At 50.7% G+C, this 16,969-nt stretch overlaps 1 protein-coding gene across 1 annotated transcript in view; it reads left to right on the top strand.

Moving 5' to 3' along the window:
* Positions 1-16,969, top strand: part of CPS1 (carbamoyl-phosphate synthase 1) — a 215,946-nt gene that overhangs the window by 181,691 nt on the left and 17,286 nt on the right. The window contains exon 34 of the mRNA XM_085648589.1: positions 13,230-13,328. Within this exon, the coding sequence (XP_085504715.1) occupies positions 13,230-13,328 (99 nt within the window). The remainder of the gene's footprint in view (positions 1-13,229; positions 13,329-16,969) is intronic.

Genomic DNA, 16,969 nt, shown 5'->3' with positions numbered 1-16,969 from the left:
TGCCGCCTGGCTGCTGCTGCAGAGCGTCCTTCCCTTTTCAAGGCCCCTAAGTAGACGACGAGTGCCCCTGTGTCATGCCACGTCTCTACCCAATCCCTTCCCAAAAAGGAGCAATATGCCCAAAACTCCCCTTTCATATGTTTTCCAGATCCTATGTGCTAGGCTAGCTGCCACGAGGTCCGGTAGTTGGGGGCATCAATCTGCCAAAGTAGTTCTGGGAAGGGTGCGGGAGTCGCTGCTGCAGACGGGAGGTGTGCCTTGAAAACCTGCATCTTGAAGCGAGAAAGTGCATCAGCAGCATGATTCAACACCCCTGGCACATGCTTAGCTTTAAATTGCATATTCAGTCTCATGCATAGTAAAATGATCTCTTTTAACAAGCGGAGAATCATTTTACACCGTGCTGCTTGTTGATTGATGCATTCGACCACAGTCATGTTGTCCGACCAGAACACCACAGATTGATTACGCAATCTTTCTGGCTATACTGTTAATGCCACCCAGATGGGGAACAGCTCCAAGAAACCGATGTTACCCGTCAAACCAGTCTCCACCCACCAGGCCGGCCATCGCTGTGCCACACACTCAGTACCAAGTATGGCACCAAATCCCTCACTACCCGCAGCATTAGTCATTAAACCTAACTCCGCAGAAGTAGTGGGTAGACCGGGCCACAATACTCTGCCGTTGAAGTCCTGCAGGAATGCCATCCAAATCCGCATGTCCTGCCTAACCTCAGCAGACAGCCTGGTGTGGTGGTGTTTCTCCTTGAGACCGGCCATGGCTTGTGAAATGGATCTGGAAAATGGTTGTGCCATAGGGATAACCCTCAGAGCAAAATTCAACTGCCCTACTGTCTGTTGTAATTGGTGCAGGGTGACCTTTTCTTTAACCAAGCATTGCTGCAATGCTGTCTTGAACTTGGTAATCTTGTCTGCAGGCAACCGAAAACACCCCTGGACAGAATCTAACTCAATCGATGAGAATTCTATGGTTGTTGTTGGCCCAACTGTCTTTCCTGGTGCCAAGGGAACCCCAAAAGCCTGCATGAGCGTGCACAATTCTTGCAGTGCCCACACACACTCCCGGGAGCCCGATGACCCCAAGATAAGAAAGTCATCAAGGTAGTGCATGACAAATGGGTGCCCTGTGACCTGCCTAAAAACCCATTCTAAAATTGAACAGAATTTTTCAAAATAAGCACAGGAGACCGACCAGCCCATAGGCATACACATATCCATGTATAATCTATCCTGGAACTGAAACCCAAGGAGATGAAAGTCAGATGGGTGAACTGGCAACAAACAAAAGGCGGCCAACAGTGCTCCATGGCCCAACCCCCTGAGCATCTCTACTGCTTGATCAAAGGAAGCATATTTTACACTACAAATCTCATCACTGATAGCATGATTCAATGAGTTGCCTTTACATGCTGACAGATTATGTATCAACCTGAACTCTCCCTCTTCCTTCTTGGGGACCACTCCCAAAGGGGAGCAGACAAAATTCTCTACAGGGATGCAATGAAATGGCCCCATTATTCTGCCTAAGCGCAATTCCTTTTCAATTTTTGTTGCTGCCACACTTGGATTGGCCCTAACAGAAAGCTGATTTTTGCATTCAGGTGTCCCCACATATTCCGGTGCGGGAATTCTAAAACCAACCTGAAACCATCAAGCAATGCCCTAGCTGTGGAATGACAAGGGTATTTGTTTAACCAGAGCCGTTACATTAATGGGTGAACGTGTCATGTGTTGTGCAATACCCTCACTCCTGCTTCTTCCTCCCCCTATCCTTTGATTTTCTAAAACATTTGGACTCAGGGTGCGATGGGTTGGCACAGATAGAGCAAGCATGTTTGAACTTGCACGTGCCTTGAGGCCTAGTGCATGGGCACCTATTAAAGTCCCAACATGTCCCCTTCCTTCCTCCCCCGCTACCTGAATTAGCTGTGGAGCTTGTGGATGGATGTGGCCGAAAGGACTGAAAGAACTGGCCCTTGGCATTGTCCTGAGATCCCCCACCAAAATGGTCTAACCAAGCGGTCGTGTCAATGCGGTCCCAAGAGAGGGATGGGTCAGACGCCTTGGCTCTCCTAAAATTCTTGTCGTATTCCTTCCATCCCATCCCACCATACTTGTCATGCGCCCCAGTGATCCTGCTCTGATAACATGCCATCTCTGCCTGCATATTAGGAAAAACCTCAGCCATCACTGCCATGAATATTGAGAAACCTCTGATCCAATTATTCAGGTTCTCCTCAATCCTGAACTTTTGTAGCTCACTTGCCCATTCCCTAGGGAACATCCAGTCCTTCTTTTTCTTTGCTTCCTCCCTTTCATTTTCATCAAGAAGCAATGAGAACATACTTACATAACTCCCAGACCATATTTTTTCTTTCACTTCTTGAGTGACATGTCTCGCCAAGTGTTCCCTCCCGGTGCGGGATTCCCCAACACCTAACACAGGCAACGTTTGCTGCTTACCTACTGGAGCTGCCCCAGTTCGCTCCGTCAGCTTCTCCTTTGCAAGGCTGTTCACTGGCAATTCTTTGATGGGTTCAAGTGGGGTGGCCCCACCCACTGGAATGAGAGGGGAATGTGCACCCAGTCCCTCACCTGTCTTATCCCCAGGTGTAACATCAAACTGAGCCACTATCCACCTTGCTTCAGTGAGTACATCCCCCCCTATGTCATTTGCCCCCACAGCCGATGACAGAATCCCAGCCTTCCCCAAATAAGGGAGGACCGCAGCTAACTGTGACACCAAGTCTTGTGGTACAGGGTTACCCCCTGCAGGAGCATCTGGGGATTGTGGGTTACCTCCCTTGGGGTCCCCACCTGTAGGAGCGACTGGATTTTGTGGACCACTCCCCGCTGGGACCCCCCCTGCAGAAACAACCGGGGCCTGTGGACAACCATCCCGTGGTGGAGACTGCCCGTCTGCTCCTCCTAAAGGGACAACCCCTGATGGCCCCGGCCTCTCCCCTTCTTCCCTGGGCTGGGGAACTGGCGCTGGGGCCTCCGGTATACTATTCTCATTTGGGACCCCTTTCCTAGACTTACCCCTCTTGGGGAGGGGAGGAAATATAGACTTAGGGGGCACAATGGAACGTCTAGGCCTTTCCTCCACACCATCCTGCCCGTCCACCCTCTCCCTGAGGTCAGCAAGACCCTGTCCTAACTCATCGACCTTTTTCAGTCTCTTTTCCATAGCAACCATCTTGCGCATGATTGTTTCCATCAGGTTCTCCATGCGAAAACGCTGTTCGCCACGCTTTGCCTTACTGGCCATTCTACGTACACAAACTGCAGAGGTTACTGTAAAAGTGCTGGCATCTACCCAAATTGTATACAATGCCCTTTGTACTTAAGCACAGGTAAGCAAGTAATAGACTAAATGAGCACACCCCCCCTGCACTTCAATTGCCTGGCACACAGACCAAGCCCTTACCTTACTACGCAGGAGGTACACAACCGGTTGTAAGCACCCACGTAACCAGAGCCACTCCACACCAGCTAATCCAGTGGGTCAGGTGAGTAAACTCGAACCCGCGTGGCTCCCGGAAGTGCTGGAATGCAGGCCTGTCCGTGTCCCCTTAAGATCCTCCTGTGATCAGCACCAGCTGTCCCTGAAGTCAGCGAATTCCTCGTGGGTTTCCCTGCGATCGCGTATACGTCGCTGAGACACTCTTATTTGTAACCTGAAAACAAAGCAAAGACAGATCAAGTGCAGCCTCCAATGAGGCTGTGGCAAAAATGTGCTAAAACTGTTCAGTAGGGAGACAATCCTCAATTGCAAGCTCCTGAGCCTTCAGCGCATGCGCGCGCTGCCCGTTTTTTAAATAACCGGTAAGCGCTCACTGACTAACGCGCAACAGAAGCAGCCGGTCCGGCAACAAACCCGCTAATATATGGCGCTCGTGGCACAAACAAATAATGCTTAAAGAGACCGATACGTTGAAACACCAGGAATTGAACACTTAAACCTTGAGAGCAAGAGTCTCAGACCTTGCGCGCGTGCAGCTTCAGCGAAATACAATCAATTACCGTGCTCGCGGTACACATATAACACCGGGAAAAAGCAAGAGCGCCACATGCCCCATAACTAGCGCCGAATACTCAATTACTAAAGTGCATTCAGGCGCGCCGCGCAGACTGCACTTCACTGCCTAAACGCAACAGGAGCGGGGAGAAACGAGGCAGACTCCTACGCTCCCCAGCCTTTTATGCCAGTTCCATGCCAGGCCGGTTCTAACCGGCCCGGCGTTAGCCCAACGCGTTACCCGGAAGTGATTACAATCACTTCCGGGTCACGCCCAGGACCCACGACTAATCACTGGCGAGGCGCGCCTGTCGCATCACCACCGTGCGCGACAGACCCGCCTCTATGGTCGTCAGCGGCCGGCACAACCGCCATACTTTTGACGTGGCCGATGCCGGCCCTGCCTTTCTCCTAGTCTCCAGCAAAGGTTGAGACTCAAACTAAAGGATCGCTGAAACAAATAATGCTTAAAGAGACCAATACGTTGAAACACCAGGAATTGAACACTTAAACCTTGAGAGCAAGAGTCTCAGACCTTGCGCGCGTGAAGCTTCAGCGAAATGCAATCAATTACCGCACTCGCGGTACACATATAACACCGGGAAAAAGCAAGAGCGCCGCATGCCCCATAACTGGCGCCGAATATTCACTTAATGAAGCGCATTAAGGCGCGCCGTGCAGACCGCACTTCACTGCCTAAACGCCGCAGGAGCGGGGAGAAAAGAGGCAGACTCCTACGCTCCCCAGCCTTTTATGCCAGTTCCATGCCAGGCCAGTTCTAACCGGCCTGGCGTTAGCCCAACGCGTGACCCAGAAGTGATTACAATCACTTCCGGGTCACGCCCAGGACCCACGACCAATCACTGGCGAGGCGCGCCTGTCGCGTCACCACCGTGCGCGACAGACCCGCCTCTATGGTCGTCAGGGGCCGGCACGACCGCCATACTTTTGGCGTGGCCGATGCCGGCCCTGCCTTTCTCTTAGTCTCCAGCAAAGGTTGAGACTCAAACTAAAGGATTGCTGATGACCCTTTAAGTGAGGCGTTTGTGGTGGGCCCAGGTAGAACCAGCAATTTGAGGCCTCCCTCGCCCCCTGCAGATTGATGCTGTGATCACAAAGTAGGCAAAGTGTGGGGGCTTCTTTGTCCCAGTGTCAAAAGTGCACCAGAACAAGCCCAGCAGCGCATTTCATTAAGGCTAAATAATAGCTGACAGATCCTGATAAAGCCCCCTCATTTTAGCACTGCGTCTCGTATGAAACCCTCGGCACATTAGCCGGTATTGACCTAAAGCATGACGGCATAATTACGACTGTTCTTATGCTACACATTCCTCCTATTTAGCCAATATATGAAAAGATTAGCCCTGGGGCTTTAAGTGGGCTGGGTCTCACCAGTGCTGAGCACCAGCAGTTTTTTAAAGGGGGTCTCGAAACGGGTCTCTAGCGGGCTCTGCTTTGTGACCTGGCACAGGCGGTCCGTTTTTTCCGGCCTGCAGTGACTGCAGGCACATCGATATGCGCGTGCTCACACTGCTCACTTCTCACTAGTGGAGAAGTTACGGCATGACATCATGCCAAGTGAGCGGTGTAGGGGAAGGGAAATCTTTAAAGAGAGCCATTTTCTCTCTGGATTTCCCTTCTCTTTTTGAAACTCAGGAGCAGCAACATTGTCGTGGTGTCACCAGGGCTTTAAGTTCAATATTATATACAAGCCATAGTTGCTACTTATTTATCTTATACAACTAACAACCATTGACAAAGCCAATAGTCCTGACTTGTTGTCGTTATGATGTTACTTGTTGTATCATATATCTGGATGCAATGACAGAAACAGCAAAATACAAGTGGGGCGGCACACTATGCTAAGCACAGATTTTTAGCTTACGTGTTTTAAGCCACGCCCTTAATTATATTGGCCACGCCCCTTTGAGTGAGCCCCGTCTGTTCATCCCACTTAAAGCCCTGATTAGCACAATAGAAAAATACGGAAAGCACAGACTAAGGCAGTGTTCCAGAAACAAGGTCACTGGTGTACGGTCAAGAGAACTGTACCTGTCTGTATACACATATTATGTTTTTTACACTTCTATAGATTTCGATTTCTTACTATCGAGATATTTATTCAGACATTTTAAAGTAGGATATAATTTGTGATATTTTTCTTGCCCAGATGTAATGTGCTATTTTTTGCACAGGTGTTAGATAAGGCATGTCACCCGAACAGGCATAGCGCAGAATTTTTTTCCTGTTTAGTGTGGATTCGGCCAGTTTTCCTGCATCTTTAATGGGCGCCTTTTTATAAACAGGTGCACAATCCCAACCTTTGTTTTTCTTGCCTACATTTAGATTATGCCGTTGTCTTGGAACAGACTGGTGTAAATTAGACCATTTTTCGTGCCCGGATTTAAATTAGGACCCTACAGCGTGACATGCTTATCTCCGCTGATAACGTCAGTTCCTTTTACTTGGTAGCTGCGCAGTCCTATAGGAATGTGGGCAGGGCCAGGCCTGTCACTAAGTGTGCCATCTGTGGATCCAGACATTCACTTGAGTCGCCGGAGAGCGGGAACACACAGCCCAGGACATGAGATGTGTCCATGAATGGCAAACACATAAACATCTTGAAGACAGCCAAACCCACGGGCTCAAGGGCGCGAGGCGCTTCTCTGCTGCAGCGATCAGTATTCCCGAACTGGCACTTGGCATTTAGCAGCAGCGTCTCCTTATAAACATTATGCCACATTAGCATTTTGGAACACACGCCGCCAGCCAGGAGCCCAGCTTCCCACGTCGAATAACTCATGTCGAAATCCACTTACGCCGCTGCGTGAAGTGCCTGTCCGTCAGCAGCGGGCGACGTCGCCTTCGTTACTGCTTAATTAAACGCCATGGAGATGTGCAGGTCATCCCACGTGCGCATCAGACGTTCCACCCCCTCCCACCTCGATTAAGCGTTTCCTGAGCTCCTGGACATGGCTCAACAGGTTTGCAACAGTCTTTAAGATCCCAGCTTCCAGGGTATGCATACGAATGCCTTTGCATAATGATAATGATATAGAGCAACCTTAATTATCAGTGTACTCAATGGCACTCAATGTATTGACTTCACAAGGATAAAAGGCGGAGAGATTCCCAGATGGGATCCAAATCTTCGTACACAGAGATTCTTGTTAACGGGTGCTGGACGTCTTGTTTAGTATTATGTGAATTTAGTTTTATTAGCGTCACTTTCATACCTGGTGGACTGGTGCTGCAGCCCTCTGGCCAGGAAATAGTATCATCGTAATTCCGCGTTAAAGTGACACATTTACATTTTCATTAGTGGTCTCTGACTCTGCCTTGAGGCCAATACTCGATATATAAGGAGTCTGTTGTGTCCTGCTGGACACAGTCTAGTGTTTCTGCCAGCCACTCCCCCGAGGGCTGGCCCACACGCACCCCCTCCCCATCCAACACAGGTGTCACCAGTCAGGTGACCCCGCAAATAAAAGAGCCTGAGTGCACGTGCTCTGGGCTAGTTCACAGTACCATAAACGCTGTGTCTGTGTCGTCCTTTCTCCAACATGTGGGCCTAGGGCACAGAACGTAACACTAGCGACGAGCGAGACTTGCCCGCGTGTGCAGCCGCCGCCTGTGAACATGGTGACAAGGGAGAATGGGTGTTGCCTGTGTCTAGGGCAACCCCTGTGAGGAGGCGCCCAACAGTCCGTGGGCGTGAAAAGAGCCCTGGGGGCGGAAGAGCGAGCCGCGGGAGCCCACCCCGCACTACAGCGGCTGCCGGTGAGCCATCCGGCGTGAAGTGCCTCTTCCTCCCCATCCGCGTGTGCAGGGAAGGAAGACGAGTGAGGCCGGACTGCCAAGTTTGCGAGCCGCCGCCGCAGACAGCGCCTCGAGGTGGTGGCAGGCCCCAGAAGATAGGGGGCTGAAGGTGAGCCCTAAATGCGGAAGGTGGGGGGCAGCCAAGAGGGCGGCTTCCGATAGCGGTGAGACACTGCCGATAGACATCTACAAACCACCAGCGCAGCCCAGAGGATAAGAGGTGCTGCGGAGGAGTAGCAGAGCAGGAGCCCACCCCGCAGTACAAGAGCCCGCTGAGTGGAAGGCGACGGAACCCTGGCCATCTAAGAGGCCGTCAAGAAGACTGCAGTGCGGCGCTCCCGCTCACCGCCTCACCCCCCTCCCTCGCGCCGGTGAAGGTCAGTACAGAGAATGCAGTGAGGGGAGGAGCGGCACGTCGGCATAGAAAGGGGAATGTGAGCACAGTGAGGCAAGGCCCGGCACCTACTGAGTGGAACAGAGGCCTGTGGGCAAGGCTGGTGCCGCTGTGCGCAAGTGAAGGAACGGCATGGGGGCAATAAAACAACCTGTGAGCGGAGACACCCTGTGGCGAGAGCGAGGAGCGAGCCTCCAAGCGTCCTACCTCCCCGCTGCCCTGTAGTGCATAGAGTAACGGCCAGCGGGAGCCGGAAATTACACTGGTCACTTCGCTCAATCCAGCCTTGAAACCAGTAGGCGTTTTGGTGTCCTTTCAAAAAAAAAAAACTGAAAGCGCTGACAAGAGTACATAAATAAATTCCGATGGCAGCCTAGCAGCCAAACTGTTAAACGGAAAAGAGACTGACCCCTTTTCAAGCCCGCATGTGAGAGGGAGCCTACATTTTGTTGTCTGGCGGTAATAGTTGCGAAAAAGGAAAAAGGACTCACCGGCAGAGGGGAAAATGCAGGAGGCTGTGTCAGTGTGAGAAGTGACCCACAGAATCAAGGGAGCCCTCGAGGTTGCAAGGAAATCTGGGCACTGGCATCCCTACAGGAGGAGAATGCAACAGGAACTACAAAACGCACTTTGAATCAAAAACACAGAGTTAACCTTAAGACACTGCAAAGAAAACAAGCACTGGCATTGCCAATAGGTCTCGCCTTTGGGAACTTATAAGTGTTTAGCCATGCTACAGTTGCATAACTAAATACTTATAAGGTCCCAAAAGTGAGACCTATTGGCTATGCCAAGCGGCTGTGCGGCCGTGAAAGTGATCGCGATCACGATCAAACATCAAAGCGGCCGCGAAAGTGAAAATAATCGAGGTAAAGCGCAGCGCGCGCGCCCACGCACACGCACTGTAGCTCTAGGCTGGCCTGATAGAACTTTTTGGAGCCCTCTCAATAAGTCTCGCCAGACCAGCGCATGCGCTGGGTCAGGCGAGACCTAAAAATATATGCGCAGCACTGCCACCTAGTGGCCATTCAGCAATACTGCACCCGCTAAAGAGGGAAAAGAAAAATACAGTACATGACCAGGACACACTGCTGGGGCACACAGACACTGCAAAGGGAGAAGCAACCCCCCTGTTTAGTCTTTGAGTAAAAAAAACAAAAAAAAAACAGTGAAAGGGGAGGATGCCAGCCCTATCGAGAATATTTCCATCTCCTGATAAGACCCTGCTAAGAACTCCTGACCCGCAGCTGTCCTAGACCAGAACAGCATGTAGTAGCCAAGCAGCAAAGTGCAAAGGCAGCATGCCCACGAAAAGGCGCAAGGAGAACTTACTCGGTGCACATGCCCCACAGTGGTTTTCTGACCCCACTGCAAGGAAAAGGTGCAAGAACGCCAGGAGCCAGCAAGCAGCTCGATATCAAGGGCCACAGAAGGTATGCAAGACTGCACCAGAGAGAGAGAGAGAAGCCCTGCAGAACGGGCTGCACTCAATGCTGTATTGTAACTGAGTGACAAGCACCAAAAGAACGGAGGGTATGCAGAACCCCAAGTTCTAAGCAGATTTAACACAGGACTGTCCCGAGAGAGCGTTGCATGCCCCGGTGGTCTGCCAAGTGTTGTGCAAGGGAGAGAGTTGAACCCCTGTCAAGAAATTACCAAAAGAAGGCCAAAGCTGCCCCAGGCTGATGGAGAGAGAGAAAGAGACCCCCAGGCCGGTGGAGAGAAGAAGAGACCCCCCCAGGCGGGTGGAGAGAGTGAGAGACCCCCCCTAGGCTGGTGGAGGAAAAAGAAAAGACCCCCCAGGCCGGTGGAGAGAGTGAGAGACCCCCCAGGCCGGTGGAGAGAGTGATAGACCCCCCCCCAGGCTGGTGGAGAGAGAAGAAGAGACCCCCAGGCCGGTGGAGAGAAGAAGAGACCCCCCCAGGCCGGTGGCGAGAGAAGAAGAGACCCCCAGGCCAGTAGAGAGAGAAGAGACCCCCAGGCCGGTGGAGAGAGAGACCCCCGACCAAGAGAGAGAGAGACACCCTGCTGCCATGCACACAGAGCCACCCTGATGCCACTACCAATGCCTTCAGTCAGAGAATTACCTACCCTGAAAAGCTGAAAGTGTAGTGAACCGAGAGAAGAAGCCATGCAACAGTGACAAGTTCTAATGAGAAATGCGAGCATTGCACGCCAACTTGCGGTGAACGGTCCAGTCGCAGTAAAGAGAACCTGGCTGCTATTTCTCAGAAAAGAGATAGACAAGTATACACACTATTTGTGGCAAGTGACCACCACAGCAAGAAAAGCAAGTATACAGCGCCACTGCTGCCAGAGCGGAGGCAAGGAAAAGAGGAGACGGAAGAGCGATTGCCCGCCATCTGCAAAACACCGAGAAGATTCCCAGAAGGGAGAGGGGCCCCGTGTGGCCCGAAAGCAGGAGGAAGAGAGATCGTAATCACCCCACCTGCACCAACGTCGCCCAGCAGTGGGCCAGAGATTATTCAGGGAGTGCCCCCAATACTGCCTTAAGACTGTGGTGTGCAACAGTCCATTGCAGGCAGGAGGAGAGTCAAGCACTCCGAGTGGCGCGTCACCACTACTGACGCAAGGAAAGGGAGATACTTACCTCCCACAGCAACCCTAAATTACAGCCGGAATATACGGATCCCTCAAAGCACGCCTACTTCCACTACCGTCCCTGAAATTGGCGGACGCACCTGAGAAGACGCCCCGTCCTCTCTGACAGGACTGGACCGGTGAGAGGTTGGTGGCGGGAGCAAATGCAAAGCTCAGAGAACACGACGGAGTGAGCAGGAGATGTGTACAAGTTTGCGTGGCCTTCTCGCCACATTTTTCAGAAAAGATATGGAGTGGAGAAATATAGGACAGTAACAGTCCTAGGGCAAGAAAGCAGACGACAACTGGTGAGCAGTGAAAGTCAACAAAGGGATGCCGTTCACCAGAGTGCACCTTCTAACACACGCCAGCCACTGGGGTGCGGGGACGTCATTCTTTTCAGTGACCGTCAGCCACCTGTCACCAGCTGCGTAAAGAAAAAGGCATCCCTGTTCTGCTTACACAAATGTCAAATCAGAAAAGCTGCACCAAGTGTCCGACGAGTATCATGACTGCAAAGATTCGCCAGTCATCCCTACTCACTGCCAGTCATCACCACATGTTGTGCGAGTCATCTCATGGCATCCACTCCATCATCTGTCATGTGCATCACTACCATCCTTGGAGCATCAAGTACAATAACTGGAGTCCTACACCATTTGCCAGAACCAGCGACGATCCGAAAATACAGTGACCATCTGTTTATCCGGCACATGTCCTGATCCTGGTGGCGAGAGCATGTTTATGACCAAAGACACATCCACTCCTGAAGTTTGCACGAGTGACGAGGCGGTGACTCCAGAGTCAGAGCCCAAATGCAGTCCCGGGGCAACTCATCCAAGGGGCCTCCCAGAGTGTGAGAGATGGACTTTACTGTGCCCCACCAATGGATTCCAGGAAGTAGCCAGGCCATCCAACCGAGAATTTCAACAGGTCACAGAATGCCAAGACTGTCATCAAAGGCTCAAGCGACACAATCGTCCGGTGTTACAGTGGACTCATCTATACGCTCCTGATGCACCCATGTTGAACAATAAGACACTAATTGCCCCACAGCTGGACCGATGAACATCACGTAGGTGGACCATCCCTCAACTGAAGCGAAGCTTAAAGGTTCAGATATCATCAGCTCTGTGTTCATCCCCAGATATACCTGGTTAAAGTATGGACATGTGCCAAGACGTCTGGGTGCTCCCAGCTGCACCTGTCCACCGCTGTCCTGCGAACTACATCTCTGAACTGTGAGACTTCCATTATTTTAGTTGTTTTTCTCATTCTTTCCCATAGGTTGGACTTTTGTTTGTTGTCTTTTGTTTTATTAAAATTTGGGAGGAATGTTGTGTCCTGCTGGACGCAGTCTAGTGTTTCTGCCAGCCACTCCCCCGAGGGCTGGCCCACACACACACACACCCTCACCCATCCAACACGGGTGTCACCAGTCAGGTGACCCCGCAAATAAAAGAGCCTGAGTACACATGCTCTGGGCTAGTTCACAGTACCATAAGCGCTGTGTCTGTGTCGTCCTTTCTCCGACATGTGGGCCTAGGGCACAGAACGTAACAGAGTCCGGGTCCAACCCTGGCCCATCCTGATTCGCCTATCAGTGGGTGTTGTCAGGGTCACGTGGGGGAACCTTGCGTTCGTTCCTATTGCTTGCTTTTTTTCTGCACCTTGCGCTTTCGCACATTTGTGTGAGTGTACTGTACGCGCTCTCTGTAGACAGTACAGAAAACAACATATAAGGAAACCGATGGACTGCAGTGATTGCATACAGTCTGTCCCCTTTAGGAGCACCGTGGCCCATATAAACAAATGTAAAGAAACATACCTTACGGTTTAGTACTGCAGCTAGTTTTCATTCAAAACATTTAATTGACTCTGAAATTAAAGCAAAAGACGGTTTATCAGCAGGAAAGTTTGACAGGGGAGACACGTGGTGTGGTGTTATAGATGAAGGAAAGGGTAACAAAAACTTTTTTTTTTCTACCCCGGATGTACGCTTGAAGCAGACTTTAGTGAAAGACACTAGGATACTACTGATTTAAATACAGCGACACGCATTATAAAAGGTTGGTGAGAAAATTCCTACAGCGGCAGTGAGGGTCTCTTAGTCATTTGTGTCATGAACCTCATTGGCTCTGTTCATTGAGTCCAGTTAAAAATGAACTGAGCCTTAAGCTTCACTTGTCATTCCCCCGTTGATTGGAGATTATTTTGAGGGCAAAGACGTGTTCACTCTGACGTGATAATGATAAGAATAGAGGCTGAAAGCCGGATGTATGTGTTGTGCAACAAAATTTGTGTTTTCCTTGGGGTCCAATACCTTCTGATATTGTCTTCCCTGATCTTCCTCTGCTGTCCTTCTTTACAGGTCGCCTGCTTTGGTGGGAACATTTATTCGGCGTTCCTAAAGGCCATGCTTTCCACAGGCTTCAAGCTGCCGCAGAAGGGCATCTTGATTGGAATTCAGGTGAGCCGCATGATGTCATGATGCGGTTGGATCGAAGAACCCGAATAATATCGTTTTTCAAAATCTGGGTTTTAAGGGCATGTTTGGGCCTGAAAATTGTCCATTGTGTTGAGAAACGTAAGCATAGCTGGCCTTGTCAACGACAGCAGGTTTTAGTGGTGATAGCACTGAGACATTTACTTTGTGATGTCACAGGTCAGTGGTAAGCATATTGTTGGATATTGTTGTTGTTGCAAGCTTAGATGATATCAGCTTCGGGTATTGGTGGTGATATGATTAGGGTTATTGGTGGGGGAATCATTAAAGTTTTTTTGCTCACAATGGTATGAAAACCATTGGGTTTTTTGAACGCTTTTATTAGATTTTTCATTATGCTATAAGAGAAAAGAAAAAAAATGCAGCAACAGAAGTGCTGTGTCCCTTGTTCCGGGCCTGTCTATACCCACTACCAGCCCCGAATAGAAACAGCATAATAATGTATCATGTGCAGAGCAGCGCCCCACCTCATGTATGACCTGCTCTGCCTCTCAGTGCCTGGAACAGTAAAGTGTTCACCTTCAAGTAGAATGCCCCTGTATTCCGCCCACTTACCCAAAGCTTGCAGTGCCACTGAGGGAACCCTCCAGTCACATAGGCTGGCTATTCTCTGACTAGCACCAGTCTACCCCATCTTCCATGCACCCACCAACAGCAGAAATTCCGCCTACCTGTGGCGCGCCACATCACTCTTAGCCAGAGTGAGACCTATCAAAAGAAGTGTTGTGTCATACCGAGTCGGTGCTAAGTAGTCAGTGATATGCAAGAGGACAAGCTTTGGTACTCGCGGTATCAGCTGGGCCAAGGCATGGCCCATGCAGTTCAGGACTCCCTCCCAAAACGGGCAGACACCAGGGCACCCCCATGTAGTGTGCAGAAAGTCCCCAATTTGACTGTGGCACTGCAGGCACAGGGATGAGGTAATCACCCCCATGAGGCAGAGCCTTTGGCATATGAAGTAGGTCCTATATAAATAATTAAGCTGAATAAGACGCAGTCAAGCAGAAATTGCCACACTTCTTAGAGAGGCACAACCCTCCATCCAGTCGTCATTGGTTAAGGCTCTCAGGTCCTGTTCCTAGGTGGACCGCAGCTGCTCGAATGAATCCAGCATGTTCCGGATCAAAGAATGATAGACCTGTGACACCTTGTGGTCACCCAGTTTGCCTTGCAGCCGTTTGCCCTCCAAAGGATGAAAGTCACAGAGTTCGTCCAAGTCAGTAATACAGGACAGAGGGGTGTGCCACAACTGTAAGTAGTGGAAAAATTGGCTAAGGTGGAGGGCATGTTGCTCTTGCAAGGTTTGATAGGATTTAGGTTTTACCCGCTCAAGCACATCCCCCGGGGGATCCCAATGGTATCCCAGCCCCAAAAACCTATCAGTTGTGCCACCGGTGGAAGCATAGCACCCAACCACCAGGGGGGGTCGGACCCGTCAATCTGTTGTCCCAAGCCAGGACTTTTAAGGTCCATTGCTACGTCAAGATCACCACCCTTGTCGCCAGGGGGAGGGCCAGTTGGAGTGCCCCACTGTGTAAGAGGTGGAGTATGGCAGTGTCTCAGAGAGCCAATTTTTCAGTAGCATAAGCTGGATCCCCCTGAGTGTCCAACCACCATTTATTGATAATTACAAGTTGTGAGGCCCTATAGTAACTTTCCACCTCAGGAGCTACAAAACCACCATCACAGGTGGTCTTAAAACATTCAGTAAATGCTATATGGTGAGTCCTGTAGTTACACAGGAACCCCCTAAATAAGGAGTGAAGGTGGAAGAAAAGGATTTGAGTAGGGCGTAAGGGTAGTTTTGCAGTTAGTATAAAAGGCGGGGAAGAGGCACAATCTTGAAGATGAGGCCCGCTCTAGGTGGGACAGTGGGAGAGCGACCTTTGTTTTAACTTCTGCTTGCTGTCTGTCCAACAGCAGCTAAATATTCCTCGCCCAGGCCTGCGTGACATTGGGTGTGACATACACCACTAAATATTTAAATCCCCAGGCAGCCACCAGTATATCAGCCGGCCTGCGTAAGTCTGGCGATGGGGTAGTGACCAGGAAAATAGCAGACTTGGATCAGTTGAGTACAAGGCTGGACATCTCCCCGAATATCTACAGTATTTGTAGTATTCTTGGGCCTGAAGTCTCAGGGTATGTGAAAAAGATCGCTGCGTTGTACATGTGAAGGGCGATGCACTCCGGCAGATCTCGGCTCCAAACGAATCCTGACATCTATGAGTCCATGTACAGCCACTCCGCCTGGGGCTCCATTGCTATCGCGAACAGGGGGCATTCTTGCCACGTACCCTATCCAGAGTGGATCTGACACCGTCACTCCCATTTGGACATGTGCCTTCAAGTCGATGTAGAGGAGGCAGACGTAGGCAATACATTTGGGCCCACTGTTAAGCCGCCAAAGGAGGGCAAACAGGTAAGTATTGCTACCAGAATCAAATGCCCATTCCATGTCTTCCAAAAGTATGGCCGCATGTCAGTTGAGCCGGGCCGCCAGGGCAATAGTGTTGTGAACCCTGTGAATGTTGTGTTGGATGGCCCGAATCGGCATGAACTCCGACTGGTCAGGGTGCACCAGGGAAGGATTTACCCCAATCAAGTGATTCTCCAGGGCCTTGGCCAGGATTTAATTTCCACATTAAGCAGAGAAATGGGCATAAAAGAGGCGCACTGGCCGGGGGCTTCCCAGTCTTTGGAATCACCACAATGCCTGGCAAAAGGCAGGGGGTAGCCTGCCTCATTTGGCTGCTTTCTTAACCACCCCCTCAAAGTCCTTGGTAAGTTTATGCATAAAGGACTTATAAAACTCACTGCGGAAACTAGTGGGTCCTGGCATTCTCCCTCCAGTGATTGCATATCAATTCTAGTGAGTACCCGAAGGGGCAGTTCAGCAACAAATTGGGAGATCAGCGGTTCTGGCAGTGTATTTCCGCACTCATACAGTGCCGCACAGTGTTACGCAAATTGTTGTGTGATTGCCGCCTTCACGATAATTTTATTAACAAGCATGTTGCAAATATATGAGACTGGGCCATGGTATGTGACAGCTGAAGAGAGGTGGTTTAGGAGTTTGCTAGCCTTGTCTTCCCATTGGTTCAGGCGCAACTGCACCACAAGCCCCGCCGATTTAGCTTCATCCATCAGGATGTGGTGCAGCCACTTCCGCACCAGGTCAGTGTCTCCCCACCAGACCTGGCAAGGGTTGGCAGCATACTTCCCCACTATCTCACAGATCTACGCCTCAAGCTCCCATATATCCTAAAGCTTCCTGCCTTTCTTGGCAGCCAGATAACTAGTGATCTACTGAAAAGGGCCACCAGTATCGCCTCCCAGAGGGTGCCCGGGAAAGACACCGTACCTTGCTCTCCTCAACATAGCATCCCAAGGAGTTCCCAATGTGGGAGAGGGGCTCTGCATCTCAAAGAGATCATGCAAAGAGGCCCGAGCGCTAGGGGGTGGGGCAAAGGCCAGATTGCAGTGTTAGCGAGATCGGCGAGTGGTCAGAGAGGCAACTGGGAAGAATTGCGCATCCATGATATCATGTCTGAGTGTCTTAGTGTCAGAGAAATAGTCCAGACCGGAGTTGGTGTTGTGTGTCC

This window comes from Triturus cristatus, chromosome 3_2 (assembly GCF_964204655.1).
Source record: "Triturus cristatus chromosome 3_2, aTriCri1.1, whole genome shotgun sequence".
NCBI classification, from domain to species: Eukaryota; Metazoa; Chordata; class Amphibia; order Caudata; family Salamandridae; genus Triturus; species Triturus cristatus.
Note: the sequence above shows the minus strand (reverse complement) of the source record. Positions and strands in the feature narration are given on the sequence as shown.